Below are 21,320 nucleotides of genomic sequence, written 5' to 3'. Positions count from 1 at the left end.
CACATGGAGGAGGGCCAGCCAACGAGCGGGCCTGGAGCTAGCGAGTTGGTTTGTAGAGGTCGTCATGTTGTCCACCAATGTGCCAAGTCAACCCTGCATCTACCTTAGTATAACGGGGAAAGCACTGGGCGGGATCTGGCGATCAGCAGCTGGCGGGGTGGACGAGTCCAGACTGCTAAAAGCTATGACGTTGGGCGCGGTTGGAAGTACAGTCACGGGAAAAACAGGCCGGGCGGGAGAACGAAGCTGCGATTACGTCACTGGGCTACTGTTGATCGGTTCGCGGAGGTGCCTACGGCTACCCAACCCCTCCCGTCAATCTATTCAGAAGCCTTTCGTCGGCCTTTGAAGAACCGGTGGTGTTCGCAAAGTGCATTTCACTACCTGGTCGCCTGTCTGTGGGAAGATCTACAAATACCAGAAGTTTACAGCAGTATGATCGAATGGGTCGACAGGGGGAGGGACACTCTGTGTAGGTCGCGAAATCCACCTCACCCACCAACTTTAGGCCCCCGGGCACGCCATCCCGCAACTGCCCCGTACTCTCGAAACTTGGCTTTGGCTGTTAAGATGTTCCTGAAAATGCGCACGTCGCTGCTTGCACTACGCGACGGTAAAGCTGTCTTGCCAGGACACTAGTAGGCCGTAGCTCCTCTTGTCACATGCAAGCCAAGTCGGGACGCCGATAGCTACAAGTCAAGATGAAGATGGACCGAAAGGCGACCGATTCCCCTCGTTCATGCTGTATGGCATGGCGTCCAGGGAACAAGGGCAAGACTCAACGTTGAACTTGCCCTTGTACCTAGGTTCCATGTGATATCGCCGATCCGAACAGATAGTACCTTACGGTTCAGCAAGAGCCGGAAGAGACCGCAGTTCCACTCCGGCGAAGACCTTGCGTCCGGCCCGCCTCCGGATTCATTACGCCGGAATTAGAGGAAGAGAGAGTGTGTGTTCTCGTTACCTGCACAAACTACCTACCCAACGAATGAGTGGGGGCCACGATCTTTGGGTGCCCGCCAGGGCCTGCCGTTGGTCGGAAATGTCCCTCGTGCAGTCACTCGTGTAAGTTACTGGTCCAGCGCCCTACATTTTCAATGAGCTAAAATGGCTGAGGTAAGCACATCATCGGTCACGTTGACGCAGCATGTCATCCGTCGGCGCTCCCCCCTGGAAGATACTTACCGTTATCTACAACTTCTAGACCGTCCATGTTTGTTTGTTTCGTTGCCTCCTGCAACTCGTACCGAATCTCGAACGAATGGATCCAGATTTACACACCGAAGTCCTCTCTTGCGTGCGGTGATTTAGCACCTTTTCCCCCTTCTGTCTTGCCACGAACTTCAGCATGCTTCTCATATCGCCTGTCATTTTCGGGCTTTGCTGGCTGGTCGGGGCTAGGGTGATCCTCGCAGTGCAAGGCACGTCTTTCGGAAGCCGTCCCAGAGATCAATATGTAATATTTTCTCCTGACAAAGGCATGGCCCCAAGATCCCTTACAAATACCGTAGCTCCCCAGACGGTCTAATGAGACGTCCTGCAGTGGGCTCGTCGGATTACTTCAAGCACTCACTCTCGAACGACCGCCACCAGTCCCAACAGGCGGCTGGTCTTGCTGCATTCGGTGATTCGTACAGTGCCGGCATCGGCACCGGCGTCGATGGCGTCGAAGATGAATGCCGGCTGGGATCCCACGCATATCCCGCCTTGATCTTCACCGATCTAGCTGAAAGCCAAGCTCCAGGAACAGCAAACTTCCAGTTCTTGTCTTGTACCGGATCGACTACCAACAATGTTCTGTCTGGTGGCGACCACAGCCAGGTCGACAGATTCAACAAATCCATCAGCGCCGACTTCGCGGTGCTCTCTATCGGAGGCAACGACCTGGGCTTTTTCTCCGTGATGAATGCTTGCATATTCCGCTTCTACAGTTTCAACTCCGGCAGTTGCGAGACGGCTCTGCAGTACGTAACCGACCAGATCGACAGTTCCGACTTTGCGCAGCGGCTGGAGATGGTCATCATGGAAATACTGGACAAAGTACAATGGGAGAAGCGGCCGTGGTTCATCATTACCGTGACCGGGTATGCTCGATTTTTCAGTGTGGAAACTGATGAATGCGACAACTGTACTCTTGGTGTCTGGTGGCAGGGACCAGAACTCAAGAGGGACGTACGCCAGAGGATGAACGACATGGTCGTGGCAGTCAATGACAAACTGAGGCGTTCCATCGAAGCCGTCAACTCGAGGTTCACGACCCCAAAGGTTCTGTTCGTCGACTACGACGCCAAGTTTGAGGGCCATCGTTTCTGCGAACCGGGCGTAATGGAACCAGCATACAATAGAACCGAGACTTGGTTCTTCCTCGTCGGAGGCAAAGACAACAATCCGAACGTAACGGATCCGACGCCGGCCCCGAATCGTACGATAAAGGGCACCGAGGGCGTGGGTAGCCAGACCTTGACCCCGCTGTCACCACTCTCGGACCCGGAGACATGTCTGGGGCCGGCTGAAAGATCGGGAGACTGGGGTCTGCTGGCTCTGTGTTACATGGCGAGAGCTAAACGCGACGATCCGTCACTGCAATTTGCCGCGGAGGATGTCATGATTCAGAATTCCATGTGGTACGTCCCGACGTATTATGGGAAGACGTTCCATCCAGTAAGCTTTCGCTCTCCCACTTTGACAGCTGTTCCTGAAACTGCAGCTGACAAAACTTATAGAGGAGCCTCGGCCACGAGGTGATTAGAGATGAAATCTACAGGACCTGGTCGCGTCTGGATGCAGTGAAGTAGACCTTGTGTGCAGCAGCATGTACTGTTACCTCTAAAGGACGTACACGTGAGGAGCACATTAATGGGGGGGCGAATCTATTCGCGTCCGCCAGTTGTTGGGTAGCACCAAAGTTTCGCTATGCTTTATACACGCTACGAAAAGACCGCTCTGCCGGGAAGCATACGGGTTAACTCACTGTCGATCATTTCAGCTTCATCTCTTCCCGTGGAAATCATACCCCGTTTTTTTATAGGGCCAGAATGCCGCAGATGCGATGCGCAGATGCGGGGCCACATCTCCTTCTCACCGGGTCCAAGTCGGGGAGATTATATGCTCAGGATCGCGGGTTACACCGAAGTTCCGCTCAAATGCTTCAAAGAGACCGGGGCCCATGCTGCAGGGGAAGGTGACACATTGGCCCCTTTGCGTGAGTGATGCATCCGCTTGGCGGAGTTGTCTTCTTGGCCCGGAGAAACTTTCGGGAAGATAGAAAGGTTGCCTTAACAGGCGCAGTCTTGTTTTAATACGCTGCATTACGGTACTGTAGCGAGAGAGATGCTATTCTGGCCTGTTGGGTAAGGTATCCGAGATGAAATGGAAATTTAGGTAGATTGCTGTAAGGACTTCGGATAGGTAGGCGGAGAGGCGGCCTCTCTAAGAGGTATGATGGACAAATGATAGCCCTCAGTGAAAGAGTGCGCAGCCTTCGGATCGATGAGTACTACATACGAGTCCGCTCCAACCTCATTTGTCGGGTCCGTATCTCTAGACTCAATGTGGTGTTGGTATCCCGCTTCTCGATAGGGGATTGAACCGAGATACGATGCCGTGTTCATCGGACTTAGCTCAGATCGAGAGACCTTTTGTCACTTTTGATCCGGTGTCAAGGAAATAGCTTGACGAGGACATGGCAAATACGTAGAAGGCCTGGAGGCCGGAGATATCTATCTGCTGGTGCCCCCGACTGGTGGTTACGGATCCTCACCATTAATGGCGAATCCTTTACAGGGTTAATTTGGAATGATCAACAGTCGCCATTCCACACTCGGCAATGTCTAGGACGTGTGGATGTTCATCTTCGGCTCCAGAGTTGTGGCAAATGTGAATTGATACAGAAGCTCAAAGACGTGACCCGATATGCCCAGGTCCAAGTTAGGTGGCACTTGGGTGACAGAATAAATGGCCGTTTTTGCGTTGCTGATGATGGAAGGAAAAGCGGCCATTGATTTTGTCGCCCGAGTGGGTGGTTTGGGAAAGCGTGGGACCATCCCAGACCTTGACTGTTGACATGCATGCAAGGAACATTGGGTTCAGAAGAAACCATAGTCTGTATACCTCTGATTGATCCCCAAAGCCAGTAAAGCCCCTGATAAGATGATAAGTTTGCAACCGTTGGATCCGGGACGATGTTCGGGGCGATGTTCGATGGCGTTGCTGTCGGAACGACATCACCCAGTCCAAACGCAGGCCTCCACATTGATTTGCCTCTGTACGTTGTAAGCACACGGGGCCTTGCCATTTCCAGCGATGAACATCACTCTGCACGAGATACATGTGGCTGCTTAGTGTGTATAAGGTAGGTAGCGTACCTACAGGCCTGCATGATGCACACCTTCAATTTGTCTGTGGATGTGGAACTGGCAACCCTCAGTCGTGACAGCATACTGGTGCAGCCATCCCCGAGACACGGCTTGACCGGGGGCATGTTTCCTGCACAGGCACAACAGGCAAGGTAAGGGCTGCCGTCTGCGGTCTGTCACAGTTTCATTTGTAATGCATCAAGATCTGCATTGTCATGATTGGAGCATCAGAGGGCCACGCTAGGAACTTGCCGCTGGCACCCCGCGCACGTTGTACGTACACTATGGTGATCCATCGAGGGGGAGGGGGCACGCACGCACGGAACCTTGTGGTGTAGGGTGCTGTGCGGAACATGCCCTCCAACTCCTGTGGAAGGACCCGTGGAAGGCGTTTTCCAATTTCACCTGCCCAGACGTGCTAGAGTAGCTGAGTTCTACGTTCCTTGGCTTACTTGCGTACCCAAGGCAGGAGGGGGCTGTTCCAAAATCACTGGGTTTCAAGAACAGGCAGATGAAAGTAGCAAGGAGCGTGCCTCACAAGCGGCAGCAGCATATCGTATGCTCAAGGGGCTTAGGCCCCGAGTCCGAGTGTCGAGCTCATGACTGCAGGTTGATTCAGTCTACAGTACAGGGCGGGAGAAGTTATGTATGTAAAACCTCAGGCGCTTAGGTACCTGCTATTCCCACCCATTCCGAGGTCTACCTTGGGTTGTTCCAGGCCCTATCTACTGTGATTTAGTATTCTTTGGGCTACGGCCACCTACATCAGCACATCAGATACTCATGTACCTTATATGGCCCGGGCCTGACGTCATCCACGTTAGGAGAGAGTTCAATTTGCCTTACGCACAGCAGTCGACATGATGGACGAGTAGTAGACTCTGGATTGCGGCATTGGCTCACGACTTTCAAGGGCAAAAGATGGCCATTATAGTCGTCAAAGAGAATTCATTGCCTTAGGCTTATCATAAGTCTTCTAGGTGTCCGTACTACGGATATAGTAATGGTAATTAAGGCGACGGTCCGATAATGTGCTGCGGCCTGCCTGTGACCGACTCTTCGGAAACTTTACCTAAGGTACATATCCGTACAGCCCTTAATTACTGTCCCCCAAAAGTATCGAGTACACTATCCGCACTAACGAGGGTTTGGGATTGGGTAACAAGGGCAAAGACTGGGGCGGGATTCGATGTCAGATCCCGCTGCACTCTCCCATAGTTGGGTGAGTTGAAAAGATACGCGTACAAAGTACAATCCATGGTTTCATTATCAATGAAAACTTTGGCAAAGGCAGGTATCTGTACCTTGCTTTATGTTGCCTTGCCGCACAGCCTTTGCATCGTGCAGGCGCAGCCAATGTGCTGATACAAAGCTCTGACGTCTGCGCTCCGGTCCCCAGTTCTCCCTCCAGCTTTGGGTCTGCCGGGGAGCACAATTCGCCCTGTATCCGTACTTTGCCTTACTTTGCTTTACCTGGCGGAGGTGCGGTACAGCATCCGCACGCGTCTCTACGAATAGTCACTTTCCTTGCCCTACCTCACCACCTTGACTTTTCATTCTATCTTCATACTCTCCCTCTCTTCTCACCGTCCACTCGCCTTTGCTTTCCCGCAACTGACATCGCTGCTCTCCTCTGTTGGGCCTATGACTCGACCACTTGCCCCATCTCAGCCCGGTCAATCACAACCTATCTGGAAGATTACCTAGTCACCGAGCCGGAAAATAAGACACTCTAAAAAGCCTAGAACCCAGACTCAAGCCTTCCTTCCGCACTGCCTCACAGGCTCACAGGCTTACATGACAGGCTTGCAGGCTCACAAGCATTGACGATTCAGCTGCTTTGTCCCACCCTGGCCCTAGTGTCATTTGGATCCGCGACGGGAGCTTCCAAGCCTCCGTCGCCTGTGTTCCCCTCTCTCGCTGAACTCAACTAACGCCTTTCATCCCGCATATGTAGGGTTCAAGGCCTCATTAGTACCTTGCTGTTCCTCTTGCCTGCTCTCCGCTTCATTTTTCGTTGCTCGTGCTCCGCGCAAACGTTGTACAAGGTTGGGACAGCTCCCAAACCTTCACCCTCCTCACGACTAGACATACCGGCCGTCTTTGGTTTCCATCAGACTTGTCACGGTTCCAACTATCCATATTTCCTTTCTTGTCGCCTCGTTCACCGCCCGCAATTCTCAGCCTCTTACTCCTCAATCGCCGGGCACATCCAGGAGCCTCCGGTTCATCGACACTTTTTGTCGAGCTCCGACACAACCTATCGTCCGGCCTGTTCCCTACCCGCGGGTTTAAGGACACGGGATTCGGATGGCATTACGCTGTGTTTCGAACGACTCGTGATGGACCGAGTGCCCCAGCGCCCATTCTCCTGGCTTGCATCTCTTTGAAAGGACAACTTAAGTCAAAGAAACCCAGGATCCTTTGGTCCCGCGATTCTACAAGGCCTAGGTTCCTCAAGAATCCACCTCGAGAATGGTCTACTGCGGCAAGGCCTCTCAGGGCTGCCAAAACTGCCGAACCCGTCGCATCAAGGTGTGTAACATCACCCCCAACCTCCAACCCCCTAGGGGCCATTCAAAAGAAGTTTGGATTCGCTATTCAACACCTCAGCTTTGCCTCTGAGCAAAATTAGCCAAACTCGAACTGTGGTTGACAGTGCTCCCCATTTTAGTGCGACAAGGTGAAACCCGAATGTTCACAATGCATACGCGTGGGCAAGAAATGCCCTGGGTATCGAGACCAACTATCGCTCATGTTCCGCGATGAAAGCACCAAAGTTATCAAGAAAGCCCATGCCCAGTGGGGAGTTGCCGACGGCCCTGAGAATTCTGAGCGTGCTTCGACGTCGACTGCTCCGTCACCCCCTGCTTCTTTGCCCTCTCACAGCCGGAAGGGAACGCCAAACAGTACGAGGGCTGCATCACGATCGGGAGCCGCAAACGCACCATCGCCAGCCTCAAGCTCGGCATCCATTTCCGCTTCGCCGTCAATAGCGTACCGCTCGGCATGCTCCTCATCACCTCCAGCACTCCCAGCTGTCAAAGATGAACACAACCGCGAGTCCAGCCCTCCGACGCTGCAGATTGGCCCCACTATCGAGGAACAGGGCGTGCAGTTTTACGTCAATAGGTATTTGATAGGACATCCGGATGAACCCAAAACCGGCCGAGACTTGAACACTGAGGGTTGGATATGGCATCCAGCAGTACAGGACGTCATGTGCGCTGTAGGCCTTGCTGGCCTGCACAATCTGACTGGCAATACCGAAATGATGGCGACCGCGCGAGAGAAGTACGGTTCAGCACTGCGACATACCGGAAAGCTGATCCGACCTCCGCATACACCAAGCATCGATGTGACGATGAGGGCCGTGGTGGCCCTCGCCATGTTCGAGGTTCGTCGCCAACTCTCTTCTCTCCTATAACCACGTGCCTTTCTGTCGCTGCTACTGTGTCCGTTGGCTAAATTAATACGCCGACCGTGCAGGTTGTGAAAGGAACTCACCATTCCACGAGCACCGTACACGCCCATGTCATGGGCGGGGCCGCGTTGATGAGAAGTTGGTGCCCCATGCCCAGTGCTCCTTTTGCCGGCTTCAGGGCCTTGTTGCAGCTGTGCTACTCAATGGTAACTACGCCTTCTGATCTCACGTGTTCCGTGAACCTGGCTCATTCTGTAGTTCATACCTCTACACGTTGCTGGCATGCCCATGCCACCGGATTTTTACGACTGGGTATCTTACGGTTCGCGACTCCAACTGCCTATTGACCGCCCATCGACCGACCTAGCCGTTCTGATTGCTCGATTTGTGGAAATATCGTCATTCATTCACAACCATGTTATCAGTGACGGAAAATCAAAAACGGCCAGCGTGATCCAGCAGCTTCTGGACCTTGACAATGACTTGGCATCGTGGGAGAGAGGGTTGGAGGGAGACTGGATTTATCGCACCGTCTATGCCACCCACTTCCCACCGAAAGCGGTATTTGAGTGCGAATACCACAAATACCATGACGTCTGGACCGCGCGAATTTGGAATTACTATCGTTGGTCACGGATCTTGGTTAACCAGAATCTGCTGGATCTGACGAATAAGAATCCCGTGTCTAGTCTATCGCTGGTATCAGCGGCTGCGCGGGATAAATTTCTGGAGATGATCCGACACTTGGCGAGGGATATTCTAGCGAGCGCGCCGACGCACTGGCGACATCCGGCTCTGGACGGTCCGGCGCAGATAACAGTAGAAAGCCCCGGCGGAGGAGGAGCTGGATCAGCAGGACTGCCGGCGTTGCTATTCCACCTGAAAGTTGCGGGCTGCGCTCCTGGCGTGCCCAAAGAGTACTGGGAGTGGGCGCTGGGGGTCATCCAAACGATTTGGAGTGACATGGGGATGTTGCACGCGCGATCGATGATGGAAGCCATGCGAGCGCACGAAGACACGGTGCTGAGGACTGGCGCAGCAGGAATATTGGCAGATGACTGGTAGAGAGGAATACTGGACGGAAAATGGAAACGGCGCAAAGAGGGGGGACAAGGACGGTTTTTGGATTTTACGGCTTAGCAAGGGTCCGGGGCAGTAGCCAGGCTTGGCTGGGTGATACCATCGGATTTGAAGTAGATATTTTTTCACCCGAGATGAATTAAAAATATCATGGCAAGCTAATGAAAGCTCTGGAGCCAGAGACATCCGGAAGCAATTTGGCGGGCGCGCGACTATGTGAGGTAAACCAGCAAAAGTTATTGATGAGGTAGCCATTGGTTTCCAACCATGTCAACTCTTGGCTGTCTTGTTGACGATATCAGTTCATTGTGCTATTATCATGCTCCGCTATGCTTTAGGAAGAGTAAATGAAGAGGAGGGATTGGGTGTTGCTGAGCACGCAAAGGGGGTGGTTTGCGTGGAACGGGACCATACCTGTGAGAAATGTAATTCTGTTTCTTTGTGATGATATGCCTACAGTGCGTATTGATAAAAGTACTGTAAAATGACACGGCCCAGGCGGAAAATGTCCTATGAGCTCTTGCATGTGGAGACCCGAGGCTCCCACGCGTGACCTCCACTGTGACAGCCCCCGTCCTCCAATACCTTACCTTATCGGACCAGACGCAACCCGACGACGACGACGACGACGACGACGACGACGACGACGACGACGACGACGTGACACCAAGCCCAGGGCGCGGCGCATTGCAGTCTTTCAATCAGCCATCACCCAAATCTTGCCTGTCAAATCCGATGAGACTTCGAAAAATTCTCGCAAGTTTTCTGCAATGAAGTAACTCTCTTTGGCAGAGTTGCATCGCCGGACATTGATATCTCGCGCGTCTCCGTCACCGAAGTGGCCCATCGCCACCCACATCACCTATACACACCCCTCCATTGCGATCGCATCGCAGTCACCCCCACTACTGCGCTACAGAATCTTACCAGGTGCGGGAGTTTACAGACACGATGGCCGCCGTTTCCGATTCCAAAAAGAGTAATGCGCCCAATCCTCGCACACCTACGCAGCTGTGACAACTTGCTGACCACAACTTGCACATACAGACGACGAGCAGACGATCAAGGTCGCATCAAAGAAGGACCCTAAGAACAAGCCCGATGGCCCTATCAAGCTCAAGAAGCCCGCACCGAAGTACAACAAGCCAGGAAATTGGAGAGAAGGCAGCATCGTCGAAGGTAAGTCGACTGCATCGCGCGACGGAAACTAGACTTGTGGGCTGACCGATGTGAGCACCAGAAGATAAGAAATCGAAGAAAGAAGAATCCACATCTATATCGGTCGCTTCCCCCGGACCCGTCGTCAACCCCCTCGATGACATCGCGCGCGAAGCCTTTGCCACTGGCCGGCCGCTAGAGGATACTCCCGACCTACAACAATGCAAGCACTGCAAGAAGAGCATCCTCAAAACAGCCGCCAAGGCCCACATCGCTCAATGCCTCAAACTGAAGAAGGAGAAGGCCCAGCGGAAAAAGGAGGCGAGAGAGGCCCGTGAGCGAGCCAAGGAAGCTGCGCGCGAAGAGGAAGCTAGAAAGGCAGATGAGGATCCTGATGGCAAAGGCGAAGAAGATAGTGACGGCGAGGAAGATGGCGGCGACAACAAGAAGGCTATCGGAAATAAAACTGCAAAGAAGACCGGCGGGAAGAAGACCGACGGTGACACCGGCAAAGGCAAGAAGCGCAAGGCAGATGGCGACGCGGAGAAGGGACCTAAGCAAAAGAAGAAGAAGGAAGAACCGAAACCAAAGGCCCCAAAACCGAAAGGTATGAAATGTGGTACTGAAGAGGTTTTATCCTGTTTTCTAATCGGACATAGGTCCCGTGGACGTCGAACGACAATGTGGTGTTCTGTTGCCCAACGGACAGCCTTGCGCAAGGTCTCTTACGTGTAAGAGTCATAGCATGGGAGCAAAACGCGCTGTCGCGGGTAGATCTCTTCCTTATGACATGCTTCTGGCGGCTTATCAGAAGAAGAACCAGGCCAAACAGCAGAGTTCGTGGCTCCATCAGCAGTTTATAGGAGAATTTCGCTGACAACACACTACCGCAGAGGCTGCTCTCGATGCCAACGCTCCGCTAGAGGACGAAGATGAAGTCAATGCCGGGCCGGTTGACTCGGACGAAGAGACCGCTGCTGTGATGAGTGCGCTGGCGCACTGGAAACCGCAACCCGTGGTGCCGCAACCAGTGCTCATTCCTATTAAAAGGCAGTATCAACTGGCTCGACTTCATGAGCAGCTGCAAATGGCTACGAATGGTGGAAGAACCAACATTTTCAAAGTCAACGGCTTTGGGGCGCAGAGACTGCCTCACGGTCACCCGGGACTCATTGACACGGAGGACGCGCCGGGCGAGCCTGATACGGCTGAGATGAACTTCGGAGGCGCTCGCAGATCTTCCAGCTTCAGCATGCAAAGTCATCCCCAACGGCGGCCGTCGGTGACAAGCAGAGGATAGTACGACGATGGCGTGACTACAGCAAAGAAGCTCGGCTTTTATTGTCACCAGACATCTATGCCAGGCGGGGGGGTCTTCGGGCTTTCTTCATGTGATGGAGCGACCTCGAGCAATGTGTACGACCAGGATTGATGGCGTTATGGTTTTGGGCGGTATACCAAGTGATTACAACTGGAAAGAAGCTGCTTATGTCTCCCCCACCTTGCCTCTGTTTCTCGAATGGCTTTTGTTTTGGGGGGGGGGGGGGGTTCCATTCAGCAGCGGCGTTTGGTGGTTTCTGCGTCAGGTCTCGCTGCTACATGAGGCAAAGTAAGGCGAATGTGTATACATACATATGAAGAATGCGATTCGGACGTGAGACACAAAGCATGACAGTCAAAAACTATATTTGTTGGTTCTTGAAAGTAGGGGCCAACAATATTCAAACAACCCTCGCGTGCCATCGTGTTGAAATGTTGTCTGGATCCCAACAAGCGACCGTCGATTGTGAGGTACCTATCATTCTATGAGGCTACGATTGAACCTGTCGGGCATCCGGTGGGTCGGCCCGAGTTCTGCGCAGCCAAAGAAATCTCCGTCTGCGGATCAGCGCCGCCACAGCGCTTTCACACGACGATGACGTCGTTGTAGTCTGGCTAGCTTACCCCGGATTTTCGCCGCCGTGACCGCAAGCATTATCGGTGCCAAACTGACCTCTGTTTTACACATCTGCCCCATTGACGAAGGAATCTCGTCTTCAATCTTCAAGCTCGGTAATGCCGATTCTTCGTGGTTTACATGATATCTGTCCTGCATTGCACATTAGCTACACACGTCGAAGAGAACAACAAGGGTCTCCAGAACTGAGTCGACCTGCAGTGTCTTCCCGCCTCCACGTCTCTCCATTGCCAAAGTTCTCCTTCTCACAACTGGATCAGAGTTCTTCATCCTTCGAAGTCGTCTACTACTATTCCAAAAACATGGCGCCCGTGGGTGTCCTCGAAGCCCTCGGCCACGCCCTCGCAGGCGCCACTGGAACTGCACTTTCAACAGCCGCAGTATATCCCCTCGACCTCGTCACCACACGCCTCAAATACCAGCGGCAGCTGAAAAGCAAGGATGCAATATCCGAAAAGGACCAGTACAAGGGCGTGGTGCAAGCCCTCAGAGCCATTACGGCACAGGAAGGCGGCATATCGGCGCTTTACACTGGTCTCGCTCAAGACGTTTTCAAGTCCATTGCAGACTCGTTCCTCTTCTTTCTCTTCTACGAGTATTTTCGGGGCACGCGCCGTCGCTCTCGTGGTAGAAAGTTGACAGTCCTGGACGAGCTGGCCGTGGGCGCGTTGGCAGGGGCCTGCGCGAGAGCCTGCACGACGCCCATTGCGAACGTGGTGGCGCGAAAACAGACGTCGGCAATGATTGAAGGGAACGAAGAGGGCCAGGATGCGTCGGTATGGGAGATCCTCTCGTCGATTCGCGCAGATAATGGCGTCGCTGGCCTTTGGGCCGGCTACTCTGCGTCGTTGCTGCTGACCATCAACCCCAGCATCACATTCTTCCTCAACGAAAAGCTAGGGAAAACCCTTCTACCGGACTCGGAGGAAACCTCGCACAATACACACACTACATTCCTCCTTGCTGCCGCGAGCAAATCCATTGCGACGATCGTCAGTTACCCCCTGCAGACCGCCAAGGCCAGCCTACAGATGCGCGGTTCTGCTTCCCCTCGGGGGAGCGCTGATTCGCAAGAAAGACTTCCCAGCGAGGACCTCCGCAAGGAGCCTCCCAGTCCGCCTCCCAGCGACGAAAGCTGTGGTGCGCTGGCCAAGACCAAGAGGGCGCTTAGCAATAGCGTGCTCGCCATCGTCTGGTCCATTGTCAGATCCGACGGATTAACGGCCTTATACGCTGGGCTTCAGGGCGAAGTGCTCAAGAGCTTCTTCAGCCACGGCCTGACAATGGTATCCAAAGGCGTCATTCACACATTCGTAATTCGCCTCGGTACCCTGTTGGCGTCCTTGTTACAGGGACAGTCGCGCAATATCAGACTGCAGCACCTGAGACGGGTTTTCCTCAAACTTTGACGAAAAGCTTTCTGTTCATTCTCTCGTCATTCCGGGGCTATGAGGACTCAGTGCTACGTGACTGTCTCTGAGACCAGCCTAATGCATATAAGATAGTCATGCCATTGAAGAGGGTATGAGCGATGCCATTCGTTTTGTGCAGGTCGTCGGTACGCCTTTATTAGCATTGAAACGCAACGCCGCGCCTCTCAACTTTGCTTGCTCCCCGGGCGGAGAACCCAGTGCCCTCGGATCTGAGCTCTACCAGCCCGGCAAATTCCTGTTTTCGCTCCTTCTGCTTACTGTCTGGGCGGGTCGCGGGGAGCCCAGAGTCGCAAACGTAGCAAGCATTCTCTTGTGGTGTAGTGCAGTCGTCGCCCTTCACAGGTGCCATGAACTTCACAGCGCAGTTTCGGCAAATTACGTGGCCACAATTTTCGGCCATGAGAGGTCGCGAGGCATTGCCAAGTGTCTTGACGCATGACGGGCATATGCGCCGGCTAGAATTTGTCTTGGCGTCTAGCTCTTCTTTGAATTTGAGTGGGATGAGGCTCTTGAGTGAGAAGGAGTGTCGAGAATCGTCTGCCGAAGCCGGGCATAAAGGCGCAAGCTTTACCTTCTTGGGAGCGGCCTTTAAACCCTCCGCCAAACGAGCTGCGTTGGCATCCGGAGTTTGCGATGGCGTCCAGAAGAACGGTTGTCTGTCCTTGGATGCCTGAGAGGTGTTAGCACGGAAGAGAACTACGTAAGTCAGGTCATAGGTAGACAGCAGCATACTTTCTCGTCTTTAATCAACTTTTTAGCCTTAGTACGATCCTCCTTGGCGATTCTGTCCAGCTCATCCTGATCTAGCATGAACTTCCTCTTGGTGACCTGTTTGTCTCTGGCGAGGTTGGCGTCGTCTTCTTGGTCGGCCGTTTCTTTGGTCGGTAGAATGTATGACAAAGATGTCGATGCCGCAGGCGATGGTTTCAGCCCCGCTTGAATGTTTTCAAAGTCCTTAACTGCGCGTTCCTGGGCTTCGGCATCCTGTTGTGCCTGCGCTTCCAAGATTACCTGCTCAGCCTTCTCCCGAGCTTTTTCTTCGCGTTTGATCTCCTTCTTCTGGGCGAGCAGGTTGGCCACGGCGCACTCTCGGCAGAAAATGTCGCCGTGACTGCATGATACTGGATCCCGGGCTATCTCGAGGCAAAGGTAGCAAGAACCAAAGGGAAGAAAAGAGTCCCGGGACAAACGGGCTGAGGTAGACGCCCATGCAGCCTTGGCCATATCACGCTCGTAAGACGTAAAGACGCTGCGCGACGTGTTTCGTTTGCCTGAGAGTCGTTAGGACTATGTAGATATGTACATGGGCCGTCATCTTGGAATCGAGGCTTACTGTGTGCCATGGCAACGAGGTGACTAACAACCTGGACAAATCTATATAAGCCGATCAAGAACTCGCCAACCTTGATGAATGTTCTGCCGTTGAATCACTTCGATTTCCTGATTTGCTTGGTTTGAAGAATGAGGCGGTAGTGTATTAAGAAGTCGAGTGGTAGATGGGCAAATGAGTGGGCAGGGAAGATGAGGCAGTTACCACGTTCAAACCAAAGTAGAAAGGCGACGGGGAATAAGTAGGGCCAATGCGCCTTAAGCCGTATCCGCATTACATATGCATTTATCGAGCCAGCCTACCCTTTTATCGAAATGATTGTTATAAAGCGATCCACTCTAATGTAAGGAGTATCGAGGAAAAAAGCTATCTTCGATACTCATCTTTGATTCCAACCGGCGGCCAAACTTGGGGCGCCAATGGCCCATACAATCTTCTTCCTACTGCTCATACACGCCGTGTGAATTTTCTCAATCACTTTCCTAACCACCTGTTTTCCATTGGCCCGAAGAGGTGGATTCATGACGTGGATGGTTCGCTCCAATCACCGTGTCACCTACTGTCATTTAGTTACTTTCATCCCTTTCACTCATTTCACCATTTCGGGCCAAGATAGTCGAAGACCGTCTTGACACGCGCCACATCCATAAGAAATATGACAGCCTCGGAGGAGCGGCCAAACCAGCCGAGCCTGTCATGGCGGATGGCGTCGTCGGCTATAATGGGCCTCACCGGTGCCATTTCTCGAGCCTTCTTGTACGGTTTTCATGACGTTCAGACCGAGGGACAAGCTCGTTTTTTAGAGGTTCTGGACAAGCGTCGAGCCGAGACCCCTGAGCGTGGGCTCATCACTGGTACTTCCTGCCCGTTGGACTTTTTTTCATGGATGACCGAGCTCATGACTGACGGCCATGGATTGCAGTCTCAAACCACATCAGCGTGTGAGTTACTTCTAAGAAGGTTCGCCCCGCATGAGCTGAGTTGACGAGTCTTGAACCGACAGTTTAGATGACCCCTTAATATGGGGTGTGCTACCTCTCAAGTACAATGTGTACCCCCTGAGCGCGAGATGGGGCCTAGGCGCTCATGACATTTGCTTCAAGAACCGGTAAAGAGTATCCTGTGTGAATTAAGGAGCTGCTCCTGATAAGATTACAGCGCCCTCAAAACATTTTTCACTCTTGGCCAAGTCTTGCCGACATATCGCTTACTGCACTCGCCTTATGGCGGCTTATTCCAGCCCACCATGACCCAAGCGATTCGCCTAGTATCCGGCCCTGGAGCACTGTTTCCTTTCAAAGCTGCATTTGAAGCTGGAAACGACGAGGTTTTCTCCTCGCCCACATTCTTCAGAAGCAAGCATGGCGCATGGGTTCACGTCTTCCCAGAAGGTTGTACGCATCAGAATCCCGAACGGACCCTCCGGTATTTCAAGTGGGGAGTCTCGCGGTTGATTCTTGAATCCGACCCAGCCCCCCAGCTCGTTCCCATGTTCATCGACGGATTCTCAGACATTATGCCAGAGGATAGGAAGCGGCTGCGATTTCTACCACGCATCGGCGCCAAGATCCGCGTCTTTTACGGCGACGCTCTTGAAGTGGGCGAGGCTTTCAAAGAGCAGCGTTTAAAGTGGAAACGTATTGTGCAGAAAGAGCAGGAGGCCCGAGGCAAACCGTTGAGCGTTGGCGAAGTACCAGAATCCCTGAAGAACCACCCTGAAGCCATTCAGCTGCGTATAGAAGTTGCACAGACTGTCAGAGACATGGTTCAGGAGTTGAGGCTAAGTGCGGGTTACCCTCAAGACAACCCGGCATACGCCCTCGCTGAGACATGGGAACGCGAACCTAAGGACAAGCGGTTCAAGAGTCCTGTAGATAAGAGCCTGGTTCACAAGGAATGACGGTTCTTCGATTTGGATGGCGGCTCATAGAGAGAACACCATATGTACAATCTTCTACACCTTGTAAAAATACAGGAAGCGGAACTCTTGGAATTTATTGATTACTACTTGGTTGCGATTGATATTCGCGACTTTCGTAGTCATCTTCGATTCCGCACATAACGCTGAAGGAAGCGCAGTCCACGTTAACGCCCACAATGCCCCTTTGCAAAGCCTACCAACAATGCCGCAATCTCCGCCATAAAGTTGTTACTCACCGCTGCCGATGCCGATAATGCATAGCAGACCCCCATTCCTGTTATACCGAAAATCACAAATGCGTGGGCGCCAAGTCATGAGCCGAAGCTCAAGGATCAGTAAGTTTCGTAAGACCCTTGTCCTGGGTAGGCTCTAGCTTGTGCTTGCAAAGCTTGCTGCTGATGCTGTTGCATGACGATATCGTTGAACCAAGGATGCTTGAGGGCTTCGTGAGCGCTGATGCGAAGTTCAGGGCGTAGCTGAAGCATTCGTTGGAGCAAATCGATGCCCGTAGGATCGATCTGGGGAAGAATCTGGCGAAGGTCTTGGGTGGCGTACATTTGGAAAGTGGGCTTGTACTCGGGGAACTGCGTTATGCCAGTCCACGTTCGTTCGGTTGGGGTTCCCATGATGCGGAAAATCCGAATGATCTGGTCTTCGTTTGTTGTGCCCGGAAAAAGCGGTCTGCCGGTGTACATTTCCGCCATGATGCATCCCGCGGACCAGATATCAATGCTAGTATTGTATGTCCTGCTACCCAAAAGAACATCTGGTGCGCGATACCATAGTGTTACCACTTCGTTTGAGAACGTATTCACGGGAATGCCGAAAGCACGAGCAAGCCCGAAATCGCCGAGCTTGAGTTGTCCTTTGCCGTTGATCAAGAGATTCTGGGGCTTCAAATCCCGATGTAAAACTCTGTTCTGGTGGCAGAAGTCGATGCCTCTCAGTAGTTGATACATGAATGACTTTATCTGGTGTGGCTTCAGGGCGCCCCTGTCACCGTGGGTGTCCATATATTTCTTCAGGTCACCATCCATGTATTCGAACACCAGCATCAGCTTGTTCTCGGTGTGGATGACATCGTGGAGGGCGACAATGTTCTCGTGCTTGAGCTCCTTCATAAGAGAGATCTCTCTTATGGCGGTCGATGGGGTGCCTTCTTCCGAATCCAGGTGGATTTCCTTGAGAGCGACATGCTCCCCCGTCTGCCGATTGCGACCTTTGAACACCTACGAATGTCCGGATGGTCAGTCTCTGCACATTGGAGAATGCGGAGTGAAAAGAACGTACAGTGGCATATGTGCCCTCGCCGAGCTTCTCGAGCTGCTGAAAAGAGCTTGGGTGTCTCTTGCCGTCCATGTCTGATGAATGAACTTGGCAATAATGTTGCGGGTGTGGTACTCAAGGGGTTCGGCGTTGTTGATGGGACCGAAAAACAAGATTCTGAGGCTCTCGGCTTGAGATCGTGAGGCAGTCGTCGGCAAGGCTAGCCAGGAGAGGAGAAAACGGAGAGCTGCGAAGCGCGCCAGTACAGGACGTATACTGCGATAGGGGCTCGCGCGACAAATCAGCACGAAGCTGCCTTAGGGTTCTGTATTTAATTGCGTTGGGATAGGTGCTTTGCCTCGTGGTTGAGTTTTAATGGTATAACCAAGCAGTCGTGCGTTGCGGATGACCAAACATGTGTTCAAATCATTATCGGAGCTGAAAGACGTGACGACAGAAAGTGGTGCGGATGCAGCGTGGTTCAGTCTTGGGTCGCATTCAACTTGTTGGTCGACCCTGACCTTGCGGAGACGGTAAAAGGAGACCCTCATATCACCCCGCACTAGTGCAAAAATGGCCAACGGCTCCACTTGGGCCTCTTATCACCTCAACCACCCTTGCCGTACCTAGGACCTTATCGCCGTCATCCCCTCTCGTCTCGTTGCGCAACGCAGACACTACCTACCTACTTTACCTTACCTTACCATACCATTCCGGCCTGGCCTCCCGTCAACGCTGCTTAATGCATAGGCGGCGTTCGGCTATTCTGCTGCGAAGTTCTTGCCAACAGCAACGTGAACCACATATACGCTTCAACTGATTACGATCTGATGATACTGTCGCGCCGAAATGCGACCTTTGCTTGGCTGCGACTCGTTCCCGGGGAACTCCCCCTCAGGTGATGGAGCCACCGAAAGCCTCGCTTCGGCTTCACAAACTACCACCGCCCAGATGTCCTTCATCCTCGCCGACGAAGCTACTGTGGAAGCCTCCTTTTCATCGCATTCCCCTCCTGCCCCTCGACCGCGCGAACAGCGGAAACAAGCTACATCCGCGGCCCTCGGCGATGGTTCAGCGCAAAGACGTGAATCTGGCACAGCTCCACCACCTACTTCGCGTCATACATCTTTGTTGCAACCCCATGATATTGTAGCTCATCGGTCAAATTGCGCAAGTAATCCATCGCCAGCGGGGATGCAGACGCCTCTTCCACCATGTCTGTCTCAGCCTATGACACCCATACTCTATGGCGTGTCAGGGCCATGTTCCGCTATCAGCAGTTCTTCGTCCCGACCCAACTCCCTGGCAGGATCGCTCTCCGAGTACCAGGAAAGCTTCGTCATGAGTGCCTTTGGGACCTCTGACGCTGGTCGCCCCCAGAGCATCTATAATGGCGAGGGTGCTCAGCAGTTCATTATGCCCACCATCAACGTCCCTAGTCGAAGACCCTTCACAGAAGCTGGGAAGGGTCTTGGCAGGCTCAAGCTCCTCGTAGCTGGTAGATCAGGTATTGGACAATGACTGACCCCCGTAAACGAAGCTGTCGCTAATAAGACATGTCTCTTCAGGTGTAGGGAAAACCACCTTAATCCGAACGATAACACAATCTTGCTCGCACATTGTACATGTTGACCCTACTTTACCAGTTGCGATGGCGTCCAAAGGCTTTTTGCCAGCAAAGATAATGCCGAATAGTCCTCCGATTTCTCAGGGCACTTTCCAGATCACTGAGACTTTAGCCAGCACCAAGCCTTACCCGCCTTGGTGGAAGGAATTAGCTCGTACATCCCCTGCACTCGCCCCCGGTCAATCCGAGGACACAATACTGGACAGGAACATATGTCTCGTTGATACACCTGGGTATCAGGAAACATGTCGCGTATGTTATGCTAGCCTTCAGTCGTTCATGTACCGCAATGCGCTGACGATATAGCCTATGGATACTGTGAGGCAAGTGTCTCAATATATTGAATCATATCTCCAAAAGAGCCGTCTCGACGGTCTAGAAGATCCGGATATTCTGAAGACAATCAGTGGAAGCGGCGGGTTACTTGTTGACGCAGTGCTCTACATGGTACCCAGTTCAGGTAAGAGCCCTCTGTTATTAGGAGTTGAATGCACAAATACTCAAGTAATCTTAGGCCTCTCTGTGACTGATATACATTACCTCCGTCAGCTGGAGGCCTTGACAAATGTCATACCACTCATCGCGCAAGCCGATACATTGACACCAGAGCAAATTGCAGCAATCAAAAAGCACATAGCTCAACAGTTTGCTGAGGCTGGCCTCGGGCTATTCTCTTTTGATCCGTCGACAACTAGCGTGGGAGAACAGCATATATATGCTACTTCTAGCAAGTTGGCATCGGATACCGAGGTCATGGACGCCAGTCTACTCATGAGCTCCGAATATTTGCAACCTCTTGTGCCTACCGATCTCTCGCACTTGTTGGAAAGCATATTCTGCGTGAACGGCGCGACGTGGCTCCGCCATGCTGCGGCAGCAAAGCTTCTGGGCTGGCGCACTCGTCATCCTGGGTCCAGTAACGTGTCTGGCTTTGTCTCGAAGTCAGAAGGGTCGACGGATATGTGGTTGCTGCGTCCTCGGGCCGGATCCTTGACACCCCTTGCCATGAGTCGCGCTCCAAACTATGCAAACTGTGAAGAACGTCTCTGTCGAGTGCAGCTCACAAACTGGGCAGCAGATCTCCAGCGCAGTCTGGCCAACGAAAAGCGAATACAAGAGAGTAGGGCATGGGAGCAGGCGGCCACGTGGTCGAGGGAAGCTTGGAGAGATGAAAGTGCCGCATCAGGCGGTGATGGCGCAGATATGGCGTTGATGCGAACCAGAGGACGAGGAGAACGTCGGCAGTCTTTCCGCAAGAGGAGACATAGTACTGGCTCTGGGCTAAATTGGGGACTTGCGAGACATCAAGATCCCCTGGGTCTGCTACAGCTTAATGCCGATTTTAGATGGCAGGGTTGGAAGACGTTGGAAATGGTTGGCGGCATCGGGATCCTAGGAGGTTTAGCGTGGTTGCTTGTCTAGAGTCGCGGTCCGCCGTACCTCAGGTAATGAATGACGCAGCCACCCGAAGACAGGAAAAAGGAGAGCAACTAAGGTAGCAAGCTACTCGTGATTATGCAGGAGTATACCCCGCTAAGCGAGTGCAAGGTCTCCTTGCATTAGAAGTCCCAGAATGCGTGTGAGGTCATTTTTTCTCATTTTTTCTACTGGATACTAAGGTAATTTGCGGTTCCAGGAAGAGTCTCTTTGTTATTGCAGTAAGGTAAGATCCGCATGGTCCTTCAGTTGACGACCACCTGGAACTTGGGAGGTCCACTGGGGGGGGGGGGTGGACCGATCTAGCCACCTTTGATTGGCCAAGGTGGGTA

At 52.8% G+C, this 21,320-nt stretch overlaps 8 protein-coding genes across 8 annotated transcripts; 6 read left to right on the top strand and 2 right to left on the bottom strand.

The window, feature by feature from the left end:
• Positions 1 to 1,527: 1,527 nt before the first annotated feature.
• CORC01_04132 (uncharacterized protein) lies at positions 1,528 to 2,795 on the top strand (the record flags this gene model as incomplete). The annotated part of the gene is made up of 2 exons (XM_022615780.1): positions 1,528 to 2,661; positions 2,724 to 2,795. The coding sequence occupies 2 exons, from the start codon at positions 1,528 to 1,530 to the stop codon at positions 2,793 to 2,795; spliced, it is 1,206 nt and encodes a 401-aa protein (XP_022477736.1).
• A 4,035-nt stretch (positions 2,796 to 6,830) lies between these two features.
• CORC01_04131 (uncharacterized protein) lies at positions 6,831 to 8,844 on the top strand (the record flags this gene model as incomplete). Its single annotated transcript, XM_022615779.1, has 3 exons — positions 6,831 to 6,890; positions 7,030 to 7,752; positions 8,038 to 8,844. The coding sequence occupies 3 exons, from the start codon at positions 6,831 to 6,833 to the stop codon at positions 8,842 to 8,844; spliced, it is 1,590 nt and encodes a 529-aa protein (XP_022477735.1).
• A 966-nt stretch (positions 8,845 to 9,810) lies between these two features.
• CORC01_04130 (uncharacterized protein) lies at positions 9,811 to 11,317 on the top strand (the record flags this gene model as incomplete). The annotated part of the gene is made up of 5 exons (XM_022615778.1): positions 9,811 to 9,838; positions 9,907 to 10,038; positions 10,100 to 10,624; positions 10,677 to 10,853; positions 10,911 to 11,317. 5 exons carry the CDS (start codon positions 9,811 to 9,813, stop codon positions 11,315 to 11,317), a joined length of 1,269 nt encoding a protein of 422 aa, XP_022477734.1.
• A 959-nt stretch (positions 11,318 to 12,276) lies between these two features.
• CORC01_04129 (uncharacterized protein) lies at positions 12,277 to 13,383 on the top strand (the record flags this gene model as incomplete). Its single annotated transcript, XM_022615777.1, has 1 exon — positions 12,277 to 13,383. One exon carries the CDS (start codon positions 12,277 to 12,279, stop codon positions 13,381 to 13,383), a length of 1,107 nt encoding a protein of 368 aa, XP_022477733.1.
• Positions 13,384 to 13,543: 160 nt separating this feature from the next.
• On the bottom strand, positions 13,544 to 14,750 carry CORC01_04128 (RING finger domain-containing protein; the record flags this gene model as incomplete). The annotated part of the gene is made up of 3 exons (XM_022615776.1): positions 13,544 to 14,077; positions 14,140 to 14,678; positions 14,741 to 14,750. 3 exons carry the CDS (start codon positions 14,748 to 14,750, stop codon positions 13,544 to 13,546), a joined length of 1,083 nt encoding a protein of 360 aa, XP_022477732.1.
• A 642-nt stretch (positions 14,751 to 15,392) lies between these two features.
• On the top strand, positions 15,393 to 16,637 carry CORC01_04127 (acyltransferase; the record flags this gene model as incomplete). Its single annotated transcript, XM_022615775.1, has 4 exons — positions 15,393 to 15,591; positions 15,660 to 15,678; positions 15,741 to 15,845; positions 15,896 to 16,637. 4 exons carry the CDS (start codon positions 15,393 to 15,395, stop codon positions 16,635 to 16,637), a joined length of 1,065 nt encoding a protein of 354 aa, XP_022477731.1.
• A 353-nt stretch (positions 16,638 to 16,990) lies between these two features.
• On the bottom strand, positions 16,991 to 18,017 carry CORC01_04126 (uncharacterized protein; the record flags this gene model as incomplete). The annotated part of the gene is made up of 2 exons (XM_022615774.1): positions 16,991 to 17,887; positions 17,949 to 18,017. The coding sequence occupies 2 exons, from the start codon at positions 18,015 to 18,017 to the stop codon at positions 16,991 to 16,993; spliced, it is 966 nt and encodes a 321-aa protein (XP_022477730.1).
• Positions 18,018 to 18,875: 858 nt separating this feature from the next.
• Positions 18,876 to 20,973, top strand: CORC01_04125 (heat shock protein; the record flags this gene model as incomplete). Its single annotated transcript, XM_022615773.1, has 4 exons — positions 18,876 to 19,008; positions 19,183 to 19,431; positions 19,571 to 19,803; positions 20,101 to 20,973. The coding sequence occupies 4 exons, from the start codon at positions 18,876 to 18,878 to the stop codon at positions 20,971 to 20,973; spliced, it is 1,488 nt and encodes a 495-aa protein (XP_022477729.1).
• Between the last annotated feature and the right edge of the window lie 347 nt (positions 20,974 to 21,320).

The sequence above is a fragment of the Colletotrichum orchidophilum genome (genome assembly GCF_001831195.1).
Source record: "Colletotrichum orchidophilum strain IMI 309357 chromosome Unknown Scaffold_26.1, whole genome shotgun sequence".
NCBI lineage: Eukaryota > Fungi > Ascomycota > Sordariomycetes > Glomerellales > Glomerellaceae > Colletotrichum > Colletotrichum orchidophilum.
Note: the sequence above shows the minus strand (reverse complement) of the source record. Positions and strands in the feature narration are given on the sequence as shown.